General features: G+C 44.3%; 1 protein-coding gene across 1 annotated transcript in view; it reads left to right on the plus strand.

The window, feature by feature from the left end:
• The window catches only part of Tulp4 (TUB like protein 4), a 116,582-nt gene that overhangs the window by 65,598 nt on the left and 34,324 nt on the right, over positions 1-16,660 (plus strand). The window contains 2 exon segments of the mRNA XM_021221738.2: positions 2,629-2,790; positions 14,465-14,645. Of these exon segments, the coding sequence (XP_021077397.1) occupies positions 2,629-2,790; positions 14,465-14,645 (343 nt within the window).

Below are 16,660 nucleotides of genomic sequence, written 5' to 3' on the forward strand. Positions count from 1 at the left end.
AGGGTTAGAGACAGACGTGGAAGGAGGGTTAGAGACAGACGTGGAAGGAGGGTTAGAGACAGACGTGGAGGAAGGGCTGCTGCTATCTGTGAGAAGTTTCTTTTCATTGGCTGTGTGCTTTAGCTTTCTGAGATGCTACTATTGCTCATCTTCCTCCTCCTCTTCTTCCTCCTCCTCCTCTTTCTTTTCCTCCCCCCTCATTTAATAATCGTTTCATGATACATAGTCAAAAGTACATATAAATAATATCATGATCTTTGGGAAAAATATTACCTTTATCACCCAGTAACATGCTGTCTATGGAAACTTCAAGTTCTTAAGAGAAACTGGATCATGGAATTGGATGGACATGATGTGAAGCCAAAATTCTGAGTTTTCTACAGAAACATCATTCACTGGTGACTGGTAACAGCTGCTGAGGGCCTGTCCCACCAGTCAGTGCCATGTACTATAGACACTTCCTGGCTGGTGTCTGTCTCAGCCATGCTGAAAACAGTGGAAAGTGCTTTTTCTTCGCTGTTCTGTTTGTTTTCTTGTTTCTTGAAATGTGATATGTATTTAACAGTGTCACAAAATTTTAAGAGTGTTTCCAAGTATATGAAACAGTAAAGATTATGATTAGTGTTTTATGTGTGAGAGAGTAAGGTTAAAGAGAAACACAGTCGTACACACTAAAATGTAAATTAAGGTGGTAAGACAGAACCAAATATAGCAGAGAACAGAGCAAGTATAATGGACCAGATCCAATTAAAGGGGATTGGACAGGTTCTCTATTACGGACCAGGTTCAATGAAAGGGGATTGGACGGATTCGCTATTACGGACCAGATCCAATTAAAGGGGATTGGGCGGATTGCGATTTAAAATTCTGAGTGGGGTGCAGAGATGATATAGGTGGTAAAGTGCTTCACATGAAAGACAAGGACCTGGGTTTTATCTTTGGCACCAGTTTTACTAAATCCCGTTGATCGGGGCATGGTGGTCCACCCTTACAATGTCAGCACTTAAGGCAACAGGCTGGTCTACAAATGCCAGCATAGCTTACTCTGTAAGCTCTGTCTCACAAACTCCCCCAAACCCCTGCATATTTGAAAAACATTAAGTCTGTGCTAAATAGCTTCTAGGCTATGAATAAATTATTGAATATCTGTCAATTCCTATATGTGCAGATAGTGGTGGCACACAGGCACACATTTAATCTCAGCATGCTAGAGGCAGAGACAGGCAGAGCTCTGTCTGCAGAGTGAGTTCTAACATAGCCAAGACTCAACAGAGAAACCCTGTTTTAGAAAAAAGGAAGGAAGGATGAGAGAGGAAGGAAGGAAGGAAGGAAGGCAGGCAGGCGGGCAGGTGGGCAACAGAGATGTGGGAAGAAAATCAAATCCTGGGGGCTAGAGTGATGGCTCTGTGGTCACCAAATTCAGAGGACCTTTGTTTGCCCCACAGTGTGCATCCATAACAGGCAGCTCACAACTGCCTGTGACGCCAGACCCAGGGGCAGGTGCTTTCTTTTGACTTTTATATACACACCCTCAGGCAGACACACATGTACACATAACTAATAGAAATAAAAAATAGAATATATTTTTAAAATCCTCTATCTGCAGATTATTTAGACATGGGTAAATGATTAAAGACATAAGATGAAAGGAACATAATACCTTTCCCTGCCATAGTAGGAATCAGGGTTGCTGTTTAGTGCTCTACTACTACAGTACACTGTGGCCCAGCCTTACTTACATACTAGTTCCCCATTACTTCTCATATTGAGAAAAGCGCAATATTGAAAAACCCATAGATGTAATCCAGCACAGAAAATAAAAGGCGAAAAATAACATTTGAATACACCGTCTTAAATACTCCTGAGTTGCCAATTGTAGAGTGTAAGCTTTCCACTAGATTTCTGTCCCTTCACTCTGATCAGAGGGTCATGCTCTAGAATGGCAAGGGAACAGAAGAATAAAGCTTTACTCTTCTGTAAATGAGCAGCATATGGTGATGGAGAGAGAACCTGTTACTCACTGGAAGTAGGAGTCTTGGAAAGGCAGAGCTATGATTCTCAGCTCTGTACTCACTGACTGTGGCTAAGGCTAAGTTATTTAGGTCCTCTGTGCCTTAGATTCTGTGTAGATGGAATGATGATATCCCCTTGAATTGCTGTCCTGGGGCCTAGTGCATTAAAGTACTCAGGAGATCTGTAATAGCCCTGACACACAGTCCATGCTGTGACAGTGCTGACACACAGTCCATGCTGTGACAGTGCTGACACACAGTCCATGCTGTGACAGTGCTGGCACACAGTCCATGCTGTGACAGTGCTGTTTGGGGGTTTTGGTATTTGGTTTTGATTTGATGGGGATTGCTTGGTTGGTTTGGTTTGTTTGGATTTTAAGATAAAGTCTTATTTTGGAGCTAATGTTGATCTGGACGTTACTGTGGGAGCCTGCAGCTTGCCACAGGTTCAGGAAAGCACCACCATCTCTGACTGCTGTGGCTTTCCCTTTTATCTTGTTGACTTTGGCCCATCTTGATCTTAAACAGAAATTTGAGTTAAGGACTATCCCTCGGCTTTGGTAACAATGGCTTCCCTTCCATGCTGTTACCTCACCCTTCTTTCTATGTCTTTAAGGTGAGCGATTTCACGTGGAGCCATGATGGGACTCAAGCTCTCATTTCATATCGAGATGGGTTTGTCCTGGTTGGTTCTGTCAGTGGACAAAGACACTGGTCATCTGAAATCAACTTGGAGAGCCAAATCACGTGTGGTATATGGACTCCCGATGACCAGCAGGTAATGCTTCTGAAATGTCACTGCACTGTTACCATCGCAGGTTGAGGAGGAGGCAGGAGGGGACAAATGCAAAAGTCCCTTAAAGAATCACTCAGCACTGTGGACACGGTTCCCTGGTAGAAAAGCTTGTTGACTATGCACAAAGCCCTGAGTTCCAGTTCCAACATTGAAGTAAAAAAGTAAAATGAGAAAACTGTCAAGGTGAAAATTAAAACAAACATGTAGATGAAATTCTAATGTGGTAAGCATTCAGTTAATGTTTTAATTATATGAAATGTTCATATAAATCAATTTTAGAAATCCAAATAAACTGCCAGTTTATCAATAGGTAATAAGTAGAAAAGGAAGATCAACTAATAATCATATTGTGAGAAAGTTTCCTCTTCAGGCAAGTTAAATTTCCATGGTTCACTTATGAGCAGCAGTAGTGAAGTAGTCCAGATGCTGCTGCAGTTATAAGCAGCAGGGTGAACAGCGCTCCCCTCACTTCTGCTCAGGGAAGCAGTTTTCGGGACTCTATCAGAGCCTTGCATCAGGGAACGCACTCCTGAGAAGAATGAGGGCAGGAAGGTGGGCTGCACTCACAGGCTTTGTACGTGATGGTGAAAGCGGGCCTCCCCTCTAGAGTAGGTGCCTAAGGCATGGCTCAGTCACTGTAGGGAGCTAAGTAGATAACAGGGCACTTTTAAAAGTGGGAGACTGGGGGGCTGGTGAGATGGCTCAGTGGGTAAGAGCACCCGACTGCTCTTCCAAAGGTCCGGAGTTCAAATCCCAGTCAACCACATGGTGGCTCATAACCATCTGTAACAAGATTTGACACCCTCTTCTGGAGTGTCTGAAGACAGCTACAGTGTACTTACATATAATAAATAAATAAATCTTTAAAATAAATAAATAAATAAAAGTGGGAGACTGGCTGGGCGTGATGGCACACACCTTTAATCCCAGCACTTGGGAGACAGAGGCAGGCGGATTTCTGAGTTCGAGGCCAGCCTGGTCTACAGAGTGAGTTCTAGGACAGCCAGGGCTACACAGAGAAATCCTGTCTCAAAAAAAAAAAAAAAAAAAAAAAAACCATATTCCAGGAGACAACACTGCTTCCGACCAACTGGCCTTCCTTTAGTCTGTTCTCTTTGAAATAATTACTGGATGAAACCATTAAGTCAGATCTCATGTTACCTCACTGAAACCCTGTCACAGATGTGACTGTCACAGATGTGCTGTATTAATATCCGAGGTGTGTCGTATCCAGTCAGGTGGCAAGCAGAAGGAACTCTCACATCCCGTCTGCCTTGCCATTCTCTGATATCTCTGACATGATTTTGTCTTGAAGTTTGCCTTATGTTTGCAGTTAGTGACATAACTGGTTCTGGCCTCCGTGTGACTTGGAGAGCAGGATTCCATGACTCCTATGGCCTGTGGTGGTCTGAGTACAAATCTCCAAGTATATGAGGATTGGTTCCACTTTAAGAAGTCCAGAGTTTTTTCCCTCCTATTTGTCACTTACTTTCTTCATTCTAGATTGGGGGCTTATGTGCTGTTTTGAGTAGGGTGAGTATGTAATGACTGAGTATCAGTTGTTAACTGTATGCACAGATACCACTGTTTCTCAGTTTGCAGAGTGCATTTCCACCTGTAAATCTTCGGCTCCACATCATGTCCAGATAGTAGTGTTGGTGGGATCCAGAATATTTGCCCCAGTTTGTGGTTATTAATGTGTTCAGTATAAAGAAAATTTGTTAAATTCGACCAATAATATTCTGATATTCTTGCTTTCAGTTGTCTGTTTCTCCCTCTTACCTTTCATGCACATATTTTTGTAGTACATTTTTGTGTACTTGTGAATGCTGATATATCTGCCTTATACAACTTACATATATCATTCACTTACATTCCCACACCCAGAAATGAGTAGTGATGGCATCCATTGTCTAGGTTCATTTCCCTGACTGTTAGAGAAACATGGGGTATTGCTGGGTTTTTGTTTTTGTTTTTAAATGGATGTTTTGCCTGCCTGTATATCTGTACACCATGTGTGTATCGTTTCTTTGGAGACCCGGAGAGGGCATCAGATCCTCTAGCAGTGGAGTTACAGACAGGTCTGAGCCAACATGGGTGCTGGGAATTGCACCCAGGTCCTCTGAAAGAGCAGGCAGTGCTCTCACTGCTAAGCCATCTCTCTGGCCCTACAACAATGTGTTAACTTTGTATACCTTTGCTTTGTTTTTGCAACCACGGTCAGTTTAATTTGTGTATGCCAATTGATGGTCTGTTCCAACTTTTCACTGTTGAATGTTAGAATCTAGTGCTCTGTGTGAGTGACTGTGGCCCAGGAACTCAGACTCAGATTGCTTGGATTGCGTAAATGCTGTCTTCTTTCATGGTGATGCCTCTCTGTCATTTCCATAGTACAGAGGAAGTCATAAATTAAGACGTGTTTCAAACGGATTAAAATACCAGGTTATAGTGAAGTAGGAAGTCTCCATTGTAGAAATTAGACAGTGCCTGACAACATTTTTCACCCCTGGGTTGGTGGAAGCTAGAGCTCTCTTCCCACTTTCTAAATAGGAGCTTGTCTGTCTGTTCTGAGAAGGTTAGGTCAAACACAGTGGCGGGCAGTGAATGGCTATTAAGGGGCTAAAGATAGCCCAGGAGAATTTGGTTCTGGACCTGCGATATTCTGCAGTAGCATTGCACATTCACGGAGGTCCTAACCCATCAGTGAGCCTAGCTAAGAAGTAGGCTTTTGGTTTTTTTGTGTATGTTTTTTGCTTTGGTTGTTTTGAGGGGTTTTTTTGGTTTCTTTGTTTTTGTTCTTCTGAGAACTTGAATTCAAAATGTTGTTTATCAATTTGGTGTGGCTACATACAGAGAACCTTTGCAGAAAATCAAGTTAGGTTTATAACTTGTTCTCAGTTCTTACAGCTCATTTTTTTCAATTGTTGCATTTATTTCATGCAAGAAGTTTGTGTTGTGATAAGGAAAGGTAATCCTGTGTGGATAGTGGATAGCAGACAAAGACAGTGTGTACCCTCCTAGGACTGCCCTAGCAGAGCACTGCAGACAGTGGGCCCGAGCTGGCTCCTTCCTCACACTGCAGACAGAGGCTGAAGGCCAACACTGAGACATTAGCAGTGTGTCTGGGGCTTACAGGTGGCCATTGCTAGCAGTGTCCTCATGTGGCTTCCTTGCATCCCAGAGTCTGTCTCTTAGGAGACCCACATCTGCTGGATTAGACCATCACTTATGTCAGTCCTCATCTCAAAATAGAGTCCCATTTAATAAATTTGCTGGAAAATAAATATTGGGGACATCTAATTCAGTTGATAACAGACTAATAAATTATTGAAAAAGAGAAGATGACAGACAGAGCCGTGGTGTAAAGGCTTGATAGAGTTGGGATGTGTTCATGTTAGAGCATTGCAGGGCCTGAGGGAGAAGATGGCACATAGAGAGTAACAGAATGATTGATAGAGAAGTCCTCCATGGTTCCGAGGCACTGAAGCAGTGAGGTTTCTGTGGAGCCCTGGTGTGTTTCTTCTATGCTTTCTGGGGTTTGGGAGAAGGACAGAGCACTTGAAAGTGCTTTGTCACACAGACATTGGAAGCTGTGCCTCCAGCAGGTTTGACGTCAAGACCAGCTGTCCTTACACCTGAGATTCACCTCCTCCTTCAGAGAGGCAGAAGCTGGGACAGCCCTCCAGCAGCCAACCAGGCATGCTTTGTTTGTTTCCACGACAAAAGCCTCCAAACCAGGTTTTGGGAATTGAGTCTAAAAGATGAAGAATTCTGTGGTAACTGCTTGTGAATGCACATTTACTAACATGGGAAGGGACTCTGTGGCTCTTGATTTTCCTGGAAGAATCCCAAGGAACAGTCCTTTGGGGCTTGCTTCTGCCACTGGGAGGGATGGGGTTCCACAAGGTCTGTGCTGTAGAAGCAGAGTTTACCTAATACACCTGCTGCTAGCTGCTCCAGATTTCCATCTCCCTGAGCACAGTTCATGCTTACTTTGTAAATCCTAAAACCTTTAAAGGCAGAGATGCTCAAATCTCATATTTTCTTATACACTCTTAAAATGATTTTAAATAAAATGGGAAGGGTCTAGGTTAATAAATATTTGACAATTAATAAGATTCCATTTTTTTATTTTCCAGATTTTAAGATGTGCAGGCATGATCAGGCCACATATTTTCCTCCACCCTCTAAGGGATACTTTGTCTCACTTGCTAAAAGGAGGGTTAGTCCGAAACATCATCTCATGTGTCCTGATGTTATTCCACGTACACTGAGTTTATACAGTCATCTTCAGGTGACATTGAGGGAACGCCAGGAAAGGTTCCATGTGAAGTAAAAGTCACATCTATATGCAAATGCTTTGCTGGAAACAGCACTTGTAGGTGAAGTGGAGCCAAGCGGAGACTTAAATGGGGTTCTCCCTAGGACCTGCCACTGACCAGATATCAAAATCAGGTCCTCATCTTTGTGTGGCAAGCACCTTTTTTACCCAGCTATCTTCCTGGGATTTTTGCCTTTTATATATTTTTATTTTATTAAATCTAAAGATATTGCAGTTGGTGCATAATTAAACATTTAAGGGCAATCTCAGTTTCATGTCAAAATGAGTAGAGACAAATTTTGTCTCTTTTTTTTTTTTTCACTTTTTATCATTTCCTCTCCCTTCCCTGTGTGTATGTGTGTGTGTGTGTGTGTGTGTGTGTGTGTGTTGATGGGTATTGAACCCAGGCCCATAGGTATGCTAAACAAGTACTCTGTCATGACTGTGATTATTTCGCTTGTGACCAGTGTCTCTGTGTAGCCCTGACTGTCCTGCAGCCACACTGGAGTAGAACACAACAGAGATGATTCACTTTGCTCCACCTCCTGAGCCACCATTGAGTTACAGCTTTGCACCACCATGTGCAGCTCTGCTGTAGTTTTAAAGTAACTCTCAGAGTGAGTTTGAGGTCACTCACTCTCAGTGCATCTGTGCAGGTCTCTTCAGAATGTGTGTTGCCCTCCTAACCATTGCCCACTGGAATGGCTACAGCTGTCAGTTAGGTAAAGACTCTCTGGGACACACAGTCCCAGACATACAGTTACATAGCCTCTGCTTTCTCAACTAACAACAGCTTTGTAATCAAAATACTTTTCTAAGATTTGACACACAGGTGTTCTAACACCTGGGAGAGAGATAGAAAAATATCCAACTTGAAAAATTCAAGTATTAATGACTGCTTACTCTTTGCAGCAGACTTGCATTCACTGCAGGTTATATTTCCCTGGCTGCTCTGTAAGGGCTGACTGTCGCCACAGCTTCATTCTCACCTCCCCGGGAGCCTGTAGGCTGTGAGTCCTATGGCAAAGGCTTCGGTGTCCTGGAAAAGACTCAGAAGCCACCATGCTCTGACCAACAGAAATGGAAGTGGTAGTCTCTCCCACCCCTTTCACAGACTTTTGGAAGCCAAGAACTCTGAAGCTTGGTAGATTAAAATGTTGGTGATCCACGCCCTTGGTGAAGACCTTTGCTGGTGACTAGAGTGAGCGTGGTGAAGAGCCTGTTTGGTAGCTGTTGGCTCCTGACGAGAACATCGCCAGAAGGCACCCAGGCTACTGGAGACATGTGCCTCTGACTTGACTTCAGGATAGAGGAACTTGATTTACACTAGGTGAATGTGTTGTGGGGACCGTTCTGGAATAAACACTGCAGCACCAGTGAGCATGGAAGAGAGAAGGAAGGCACGAACTGAAGCCAGCGTAGCTCCTGAGAGGCCTGGCTCCGGTCTAGTTTGCATTCTCAGTTCCTCTAAAGCCATAGGTGGGACAGGCAAGCCAGTGAGCAGAAGCACATGTGGCATGGCAGTCGGCGAGTTGTTAAGAGCACCCACTGTTGAAGCCATTTCTCCGGGTCCTGTTCTGTCCCAGGGAACAAGTGAAGTCATGCTCAGAGATGAGCAGTGCAAGCAGTGTAAATCACTAAGAATTGCTCTCTCCTACCTGGTTCAAACTCAGGTGTACTGCCTGTTAAGATATACTTCAGTCCATTTTGGATGAAAGAGGAAGAAAGGCATGCTTCTAAAACACGGCCCCAGGGGTGAGACCTTGGAAGTCACCTAAGTGCCGAGTTTGCCACTCTCCAAAAAGGAGGCTGAGGGTGGCTGTCTACATCCATTGTGCATTTTTATCAGTAAGTTCACATGATGCTGGGACCTTCCTAGATTGTTGGGCTTGTGAAGACTGTGTCGACCTGTCGGGAGGCATCCTTTTCTGTGTGAAGGACCCAGGACCAGGACCAGTTTGTGGCCAACTTGTCCTATTGTAACTGCCACTTTCAGATCCTCCTTCTACCTCCCTCTGTTAGCCATAAATGCTTTTGAGTCCTATTTAAATGCTACAGAAATATCCAAGTATGTTCCTAGATATGGTAAAAACATTTTTCTCTTGCACCTACTAGTAAGCTTCTTCGTGAAAGGGCCGAGAGAAGGGCTGGGCATAGGGGAGGCAGGCTGCTCTGCACGTTTTGAGGCCAGCCTTCGAGTTTGGGAAGTATTAAGGTCAGGTCTGGACTACAGGACTGTCGCTGGTACCAAGACAAACCAATCCCAACACAAGCTAGCTCAGGAAGGACAAACATGAGCTGTCAGCGACTACTGAGGCAGAGTGAGTGGAGCTGCCCTGCCATCTGTGCAGAATGACTGGGTGTTTTAAAGGAAGCCTGAGAAGGGGAAAGGAACATGGACACAGTACTGAATAGGAGGAACAAAGCTGGCGGGTGCCTGTCAAGGGAATTAGGATTCTGGACCGACTTAACTGGCCACCACCAAAAGTGGGAGATAGGGCTCTGTCCTGGGTGGGGGGCTAGAACAACCAGTTCTCTTAGAGACATTGAGATTTCACAGACAGGAACTTTAGGGAGGCTGGTGTCATTCTAGGGACATGACCTTGAGTTTATAGAAACAATACCAGTGTTCACTCAAGGCCCGCAGAGGCAGAAGGAGAGTGGATGAAACTGGGCTGAAATTCTGCATTCTTAGATGACTCAAAGGGCTCAAAGGGTTTGACTGGACTGTGATTGGGCTAGTTTCTGTACTGGAACAGCACATATCTCATTTCTGATAAGGCACGCATACTCTTTTTTTTTTTTTTTAAATTTATTATATGTAAGTACACTGTAGCTGTCCTCAGACGCTCCAGAAGAGGGCATCAGATCTTGTTATGGATGGTTGTGAGCCACCATGTGGTTGCTGGGATTTGAACTCCAGACCTTTGGAAGAGCAGTCGGGTACTCTTACCCACTGAGCCATCTCACCAGCCCTGCACACATACTCTTAATGCCAAAGGACCGCTGTGGGTAGGCATGAAAAGACAGCCATAAGAATTCCATAGGAATACCTGTGGAACATGCACAATTGATTCTGGAGGTCAGCCATCCAGCTGTCCAGCCACTGGCATTCAGGAAAGGATCATCATCAGGATGTGGTATTAAAAATAATCCGAATGAAGAAAATCTAACAAAATGTTGACTTTAACATATATATACAACAGTTCCTCCCATCTTCCATTCTTAGTTTGTTCAATGTAAATCTCATGAACGATTTCTGTTTCATGTATCTTGTAATTTATCTCATGAGTCTGTGATTAGCTGAACCCAGAGAGAGCCACAACCAACCAGAATTCTAATTTGTGTTGGAGCACAGCAACCCAAGTTGGTCTCAAATTGGTGGTTCTCCTCCCTCAGTCTACTGGGAACAGAGATTATAGATGGGTACCACTGAGCCAAGCTTGGGGTCTTAGTTGCTACCCCACTAACCAAAGCAACCACAAATGAAATGCAGTGTACAATGTACAGTGTACAAATACAGTAGCTGTGCCTGTTTGAGTTAAAGAAATGGATTTTCTTCCCCAAAGCCTCAAAAATGTCAGAACACAGGGAAAACAAAACAAAATGCTCCAAAGGAGAGACAGAGCAGCTTGGTTGGACGAGGCAGGAAAGGAGGGTCAGCCCTCACTCTGGCCTCTTCTCAGCTGGGAGGGTTCAGGGTCTCCTTGCCTGTTTGGGAAAAGAGTCTTCCCATATATGATGAGTTAAGGAAGGGCTTAAAATAAAATGGGATTCCCTTTTGTGGTGCAGCACTACTACAAAGTCATTTCTGGGTCTGGGGAGGAGGGAAGAGAAAGCTCGTTTCTGGGCAGGAGAGGCTATCTTATCTTGTCTTTAGGTTACCTGGGAAGTACGTAGTCTTCAGTAGCAAAGACATGGGGAGTCTTCCGAATTAGAAGTGATGGTTACAGCCAGTTGTGAAACTACCTTTTATCTTTTCAGAATAAAACAGGAATCTTCTATCAGGTGCAGGGGTTTCTTTTACAGCTGTCTTATTTTAGAAACTTACTTTAGTTACAAAATATCCAGGCCTAGTCTTGAAGCTCTTTTGAAGGCCACTGCTGTAAAATGAGAGAGGGAACTTTGGTGTGAATTGCACATCAGAACAGAGGCTCCCTCTGAAGAAAGAGAGGGGTGTCTTTTCATTCTGGTCCTCAGCAGGCCGTTCAGTTCTGCCACTACCCGTGCTCAAGTTTCGGGAGCATGTTGCCAGTGTGTATGCTTCCCCTGGCTCTGAGCCGTAAAGCTTATAGAAAAAGGCATCACTTCCCTCAGGAACTAACTCTAGTGCTAATAATGATACTGCATTACAGAAGCTGTTTGTGGAAGCATGCTTGTAGATATGCAGTTCCTCGGTCCAGCCTTACTAAAGCATGTAGATGAACATTGTGTCTAGAGGTAACTGTACTGGTGAGGTGCTGCTGCTTCCAAAATAAGAGCCCACGCATGGTGCTGTGTCTTCACCCACCCTCTTCCACTTGGGGTTGGAGCTTGGTTCACAGTTCACTGTAAACCTCTGGTAACAGTAGTGTGTATGTAAAACCAGTTCTGTATGGAAATGAAAAGATGACATATTTTCTAGGTGAGAGTGTCCATTGCTGCGATAAAGCACCATGAACAAAAAACAGGTTGGAGAGAAAAGAATATATTCAGCTTACACTTTCACACCATATACTCTATCACTAAAGTATGTCAGGACAGGAGCCCAAACAGGGCAGGAACCTGGAGGCAGGAGCTGATGCAGATGCTGTGAAGGGGTACAGTGTACTGGCTTGCTCAGCCTGCTTTCTTATAGAACCCAGGACCATCAGCCCAGGGATGACACCACCCATAATGGCCTGGGCTCTCCCCCATCAATTGCTAGTTAAGAAAATGCCCTAGAAGATTGCCTGTAGCCAGATCTTATGGGGACATTTTCTTAATTGGGTTTCCCTCCTCTCAGATGACTTTAACTCGTGTCTTGCTGATATAAAACTATCTAGCACACACGTGGATTATTAAAATCACATTATTGTTAAAGGAACAACAACNCCCCCCCCCCCAAAACCTAAAAACAACAACAAAACCTGGGGCCAGCTCTAAGGGATCTGACTCCTGGTCTCTATGGGCGTCAACACTCACGAGCACAGACATACACACAATATATATAACTTTAAAATACAATAAAGTAAGTCTCAAGAGAAAACTGCCTTGTCGTTATATTTCCAACTAACAGGTCATTGAAATGCTTCTCCAGAAGCATGGGAGCCACCAGAAGAAATAGTGGGGAGAAAATTTGAGGGAGGGCATTCTTAGGGGAAGAAGTAAATGCTAGATTTTAATTTAAAGAAGAAAAGGAAAAAGTCAAAGTTTGAGTGGTTGGAAAACTAGGCCAAAAGCCAATGATTTTTTTGCAGAAATTAATTTCTAATAGTCACTAGTCATTCTTCGTAGAACCTTGTGACATCTTGGGTGCAGACCTGTCCTCAAGTGGTATGATGGAGACTGACCCAAAACCAGAGTGGAGTTCCGAGCACTGTGACTGAAGGGTGTGGTTAGCATAAGGCCAGTTCTGTGTGCAGGACCCTTGAATCCTGTACGTGAGCCCTCTGAGTTCCTGTTGTGGGCCACACAGATGCTGGGCATTGGAGCCTCAGCCAAACCATTCTTTACTGGCAGGGGGTTGACTATCTGAGGTCTATGAGGCTGTTGGTATGCTTATAGTTGCTGAGAGAAGAGAGTTGGGCCTACCCTTGAACAGCAAGACAAGCCAGGAGCTTGGAAGGGGCTGTGGTGCCCCAGCACCAGTGAGGCTCAGCTGTGCGGCTTCCTTGGCTATGGCTGTGGGCAGAGATTGATGTCTTCCTGTAGGTGGTTTCATTATTCTCCCCCTGTCTCCTTCTCCTAAAGCCCTTTGCTCACAGAAGCTTTATCTCATTTGAAGCGATTAGTCATGAAAGAACTTGTAATGGAGATTTTTTTTTTCAAATCTGATTTCATGTTGTATTACTGTTCTTCAGTTATCTGTGATATACTTGTTCTAGAACAGTTGCTTTCTCAGTCATTGCTGTTAGCTAGACTGCGAGCTGCTTCTTCCTTTCAGTTCATCTCAGTAGTGGATTGTCTTCTGTGGGACCTGTAGTTGGAATGAATTCATAGTAGACTCTTGGACCTGGTGTTTTGTTCTCTTTGGCTTTGGTGTGGATCTTGAATAGCAGTCACTCATTAAATTGTCAGTCCTTTTTTTTCCTTTTCCCCTTTTATTTGTAGAGACTTACATGTCTGTCCTCCTGGCTGCCCTCTGTGACTGTCACTAAGTGCAGAGGTATGTCCTGCCCTTTGCCCGTACTTTTCTGAGCGTCATGCACAGTGACAGGTCTAGGGAGACACATGCTCTCACACAAAGCTCCCATCCTGCAGGTTGCAGTTCAGGATGCCAGAACAAAGTATGGTAAATGAACTGACTGGAACACACAGTAGTTTCTCAGATTTCTGGAGGCCGAGAAGGTCAAGGTAACAGTTTGATTACGGCTAGGTCTCCTTTGGGTGTGCAGCAGGCTGGCCCCAGGTACTCCCATTGCCTTTCCTCGGTGCTTGCAGGTAGAGAGGGAAAAATACAACTTGTACATCTTTTCCTCCTCGAAGGGTGCTCATCTTTTTCCAAATATGATAAGGTAATATGCTTACATAACCAAATGTATTTTCTCTTTGGTCAGACATAAACATTTTCTGTAAATTAGAAATAATTATAATGAATTTCTGGTGAATCTTTACTTTCCAGAAAAATGAATGTTTTCATAGCCCCTCTTAGCTAGAAGACAAGAGAAACAAAGGCAGTACAACAGTGTTTTTCTGCTTTTGAAAACTTATGAACATCATAGTGTATTCATACTGCTGCTGGTCACGTTTCAGTATGTGTGGGATTATTTTGGTTACATTCATTGAGGTAGGAAGATCCATTCACTGTGAATCGAACCACTCATGATCGTGACCTTGGCCTGTACTGTGGGAAATGAACTGACCACGCACATGTGTATTTAATTATGGAGGTGATGTGGCCAGCTCCTTAGGCTCCTGCCATTGTGACTTCCCCATTATGGGGACTGTCACCTGGAACTAAGCTAACATAGACCTTGTGAAGTTGCTTTTGTGGGGTATTTATCATAACAATAGAAAAGAAACTGAGCCAGTCGTCCCGTTGCCCCTAGTTTTCATCGGTTTTTCTTTTTAGTTGTGCATATATTTTGTCCTCTTAACACAAATTGAAATTGAAATTTACTCCACTTGTTCAAGGGCCCTACTCTTTGGTTGCAGGTGTTATTTGGCACAGCAGATGGGCAGGTGATTGTCATGGACTGCCACGGCAGAATGCTAGCCCATGTCCTCCTGCATGAATCTGATGGCATCCTCAGCATGTCCTGGAATTACCCCATCTTCCNGGTGGAGGATAGCAGTGAGAGTGACACGGACTCAGACGACTATTCCCCTCCCCAAGGTAACCAGCTCGCTGCCCTCACTTTCATTGCATTTGGCAAAGAGCACATCGGGAAAGAGTGTGACATCACCTTCACACACCTCTCTGACTTATTGGAGAGAGCTTTTAATGCTGAAATGCAGCACAACTGCTTCCCCACCCCCGAAAGCTGGTCTTCCCATTACCTCTTTTCTTAAGATCACTGGTTGAGTTGATTTCATTCCAAAGACTAAGGTTTTCCTAGACATAAAATGAGACATATGTCTCCTGCTATCCCTAGGGTTTTGTGGGACGTAGCGGCTTAGCAGAGAACAGCAGCTGGAGCTGGTGCTCCGTGTCCCTGTTTGTGCTCTGTCCCCTCTCAGTCACGGAGAGGCAGTGCCCCTCTGTAGCCCTATTGGTGCTAGTCGGTGTTAGGTACTTGAGACTCGAGCCTCCTCCACCTTTGGTGGCAGTGTATTTTGTCAGATGTAAAGGAGACCAAGGGCAGCCTTTGATGGCCGGCAGGCCTCTGCCAGCATCAGGATTGGCTGGTCACCACTATCTCATCCCTGCACTTGTTTACCTTGAAGAAGAAAGATGTATTATAAAATGCTAGGAAGGCGTGGTCCTTCAGCCACAGGCTCCAGGCCACAGCCGTGCATTTCATGGTTTCTCAGCATTCCTGTCACAATGGTGCAGGCTGTCCTGTGAAGGGCTGGACCAATGTCATCAGTGTCTGGATGGCACATGTCTCCTCCCTCCTGTCACAGAGACATAGGTGATTCCTCAGGATTTTTCCCATGTTCAAAGTAAGTTACCAGGAGGGGTCGGGATCTGTGAGTCTTAGGAGGAGAGTGTTCAGCACCTACAAATCCATTGAGGAAGTCCTTCAGTGTCCTTCTTTTGAAGAACACAGCCGTGATAAAGTGTTGGTCATCTTTCTGCAGCCTCATGGTAATGACGTCAGTCCATGAAATGCAGATAGCTTGTCTTCAAGTGGAAACCCTGTGGAGTAAGTAGGATGCAGATTTACTCGCCCTTATTTCATCAGACCAAGGTCACAGAACAAGTCTAACTCTGACCTGAGGTGGCAGTGTATACCGTACACTTCTCAGAAGCAGTGGGGTGCTCTCAGGGTAACACACATTTGCATATTAGATGTAGCCGTGTTGGAGTGCAGAGGTGGTATGATGCACTGGCGTAGAGTGAAGGAAAGGCTGCTGTCTTGTGTTACATGTCTGCTAGACCACCCTAACCGTCTGCTGGACATGACTTCAGTGCCACTACAATACCTACAGAAGCTTCAGAGGAACTTTTACTTAAAAATATTGTAATTCATCTATTTCATATGTATGGCTGCTTTGCCCAAATCTGCGACTGTACACCTCATGCATGCAGCACCTGCAGACCCAAAAGAGAGCATCAGATCCCTGGTATAGAGTTACAAGAATGATTGTGAGCCACCATGTAGGTACTGGGAATCAAACCCAGGTCCTCTGGAAGAGCAGTGACTGTTCTTAACTGCTGAGCCATCTCTGCAGCCTGACTTTTTCTTTTTCAAATATTGTGTGGGTGAGCCAGTTCATGGCCTGTTACACAAGAGCACTCCTGGAACTCCCCAGCAGAGTTTCCTAAGGCTGACCATGTACTCCACACAGGGTAAAGGACTTTATGAATACCATCTTAGCTCTACCCTGTAAATTTGGTGGCTCCTGTGATAAAAACTTCAGGATCTAATACTGGCTCCTATGACTGCTTATTGTCTCTAACTTTGAGTGAAGCTTTTTGCTCTGTGCATTGGACCACAATTAAGAAAACACTTTAATACCTTTCCCTACCATTCTTACTGTTATGCAACATTTAAATAATTTATACTTTGTATCAGAAGAAACATGTAATACGTTAACATGTATGTTAATAAACTCACACACATTATCACCCTCAGTTGCCTCTGGGGATGTCTATCCTATGTCCTATTTCTCACCTCAGCTCCTCACACTAGTGCCCTATTCTGTGTGTGTGTGTGTGTGTGTGTGTGTGTGTGTGTGTGTGTG

This window comes from Mus pahari, chromosome 21 (genome assembly GCF_900095145.1).
Source record: "Mus pahari chromosome 21, PAHARI_EIJ_v1.1, whole genome shotgun sequence".
NCBI classification, from domain to species: Eukaryota; Metazoa; Chordata; class Mammalia; order Rodentia; family Muridae; genus Mus; species Mus pahari.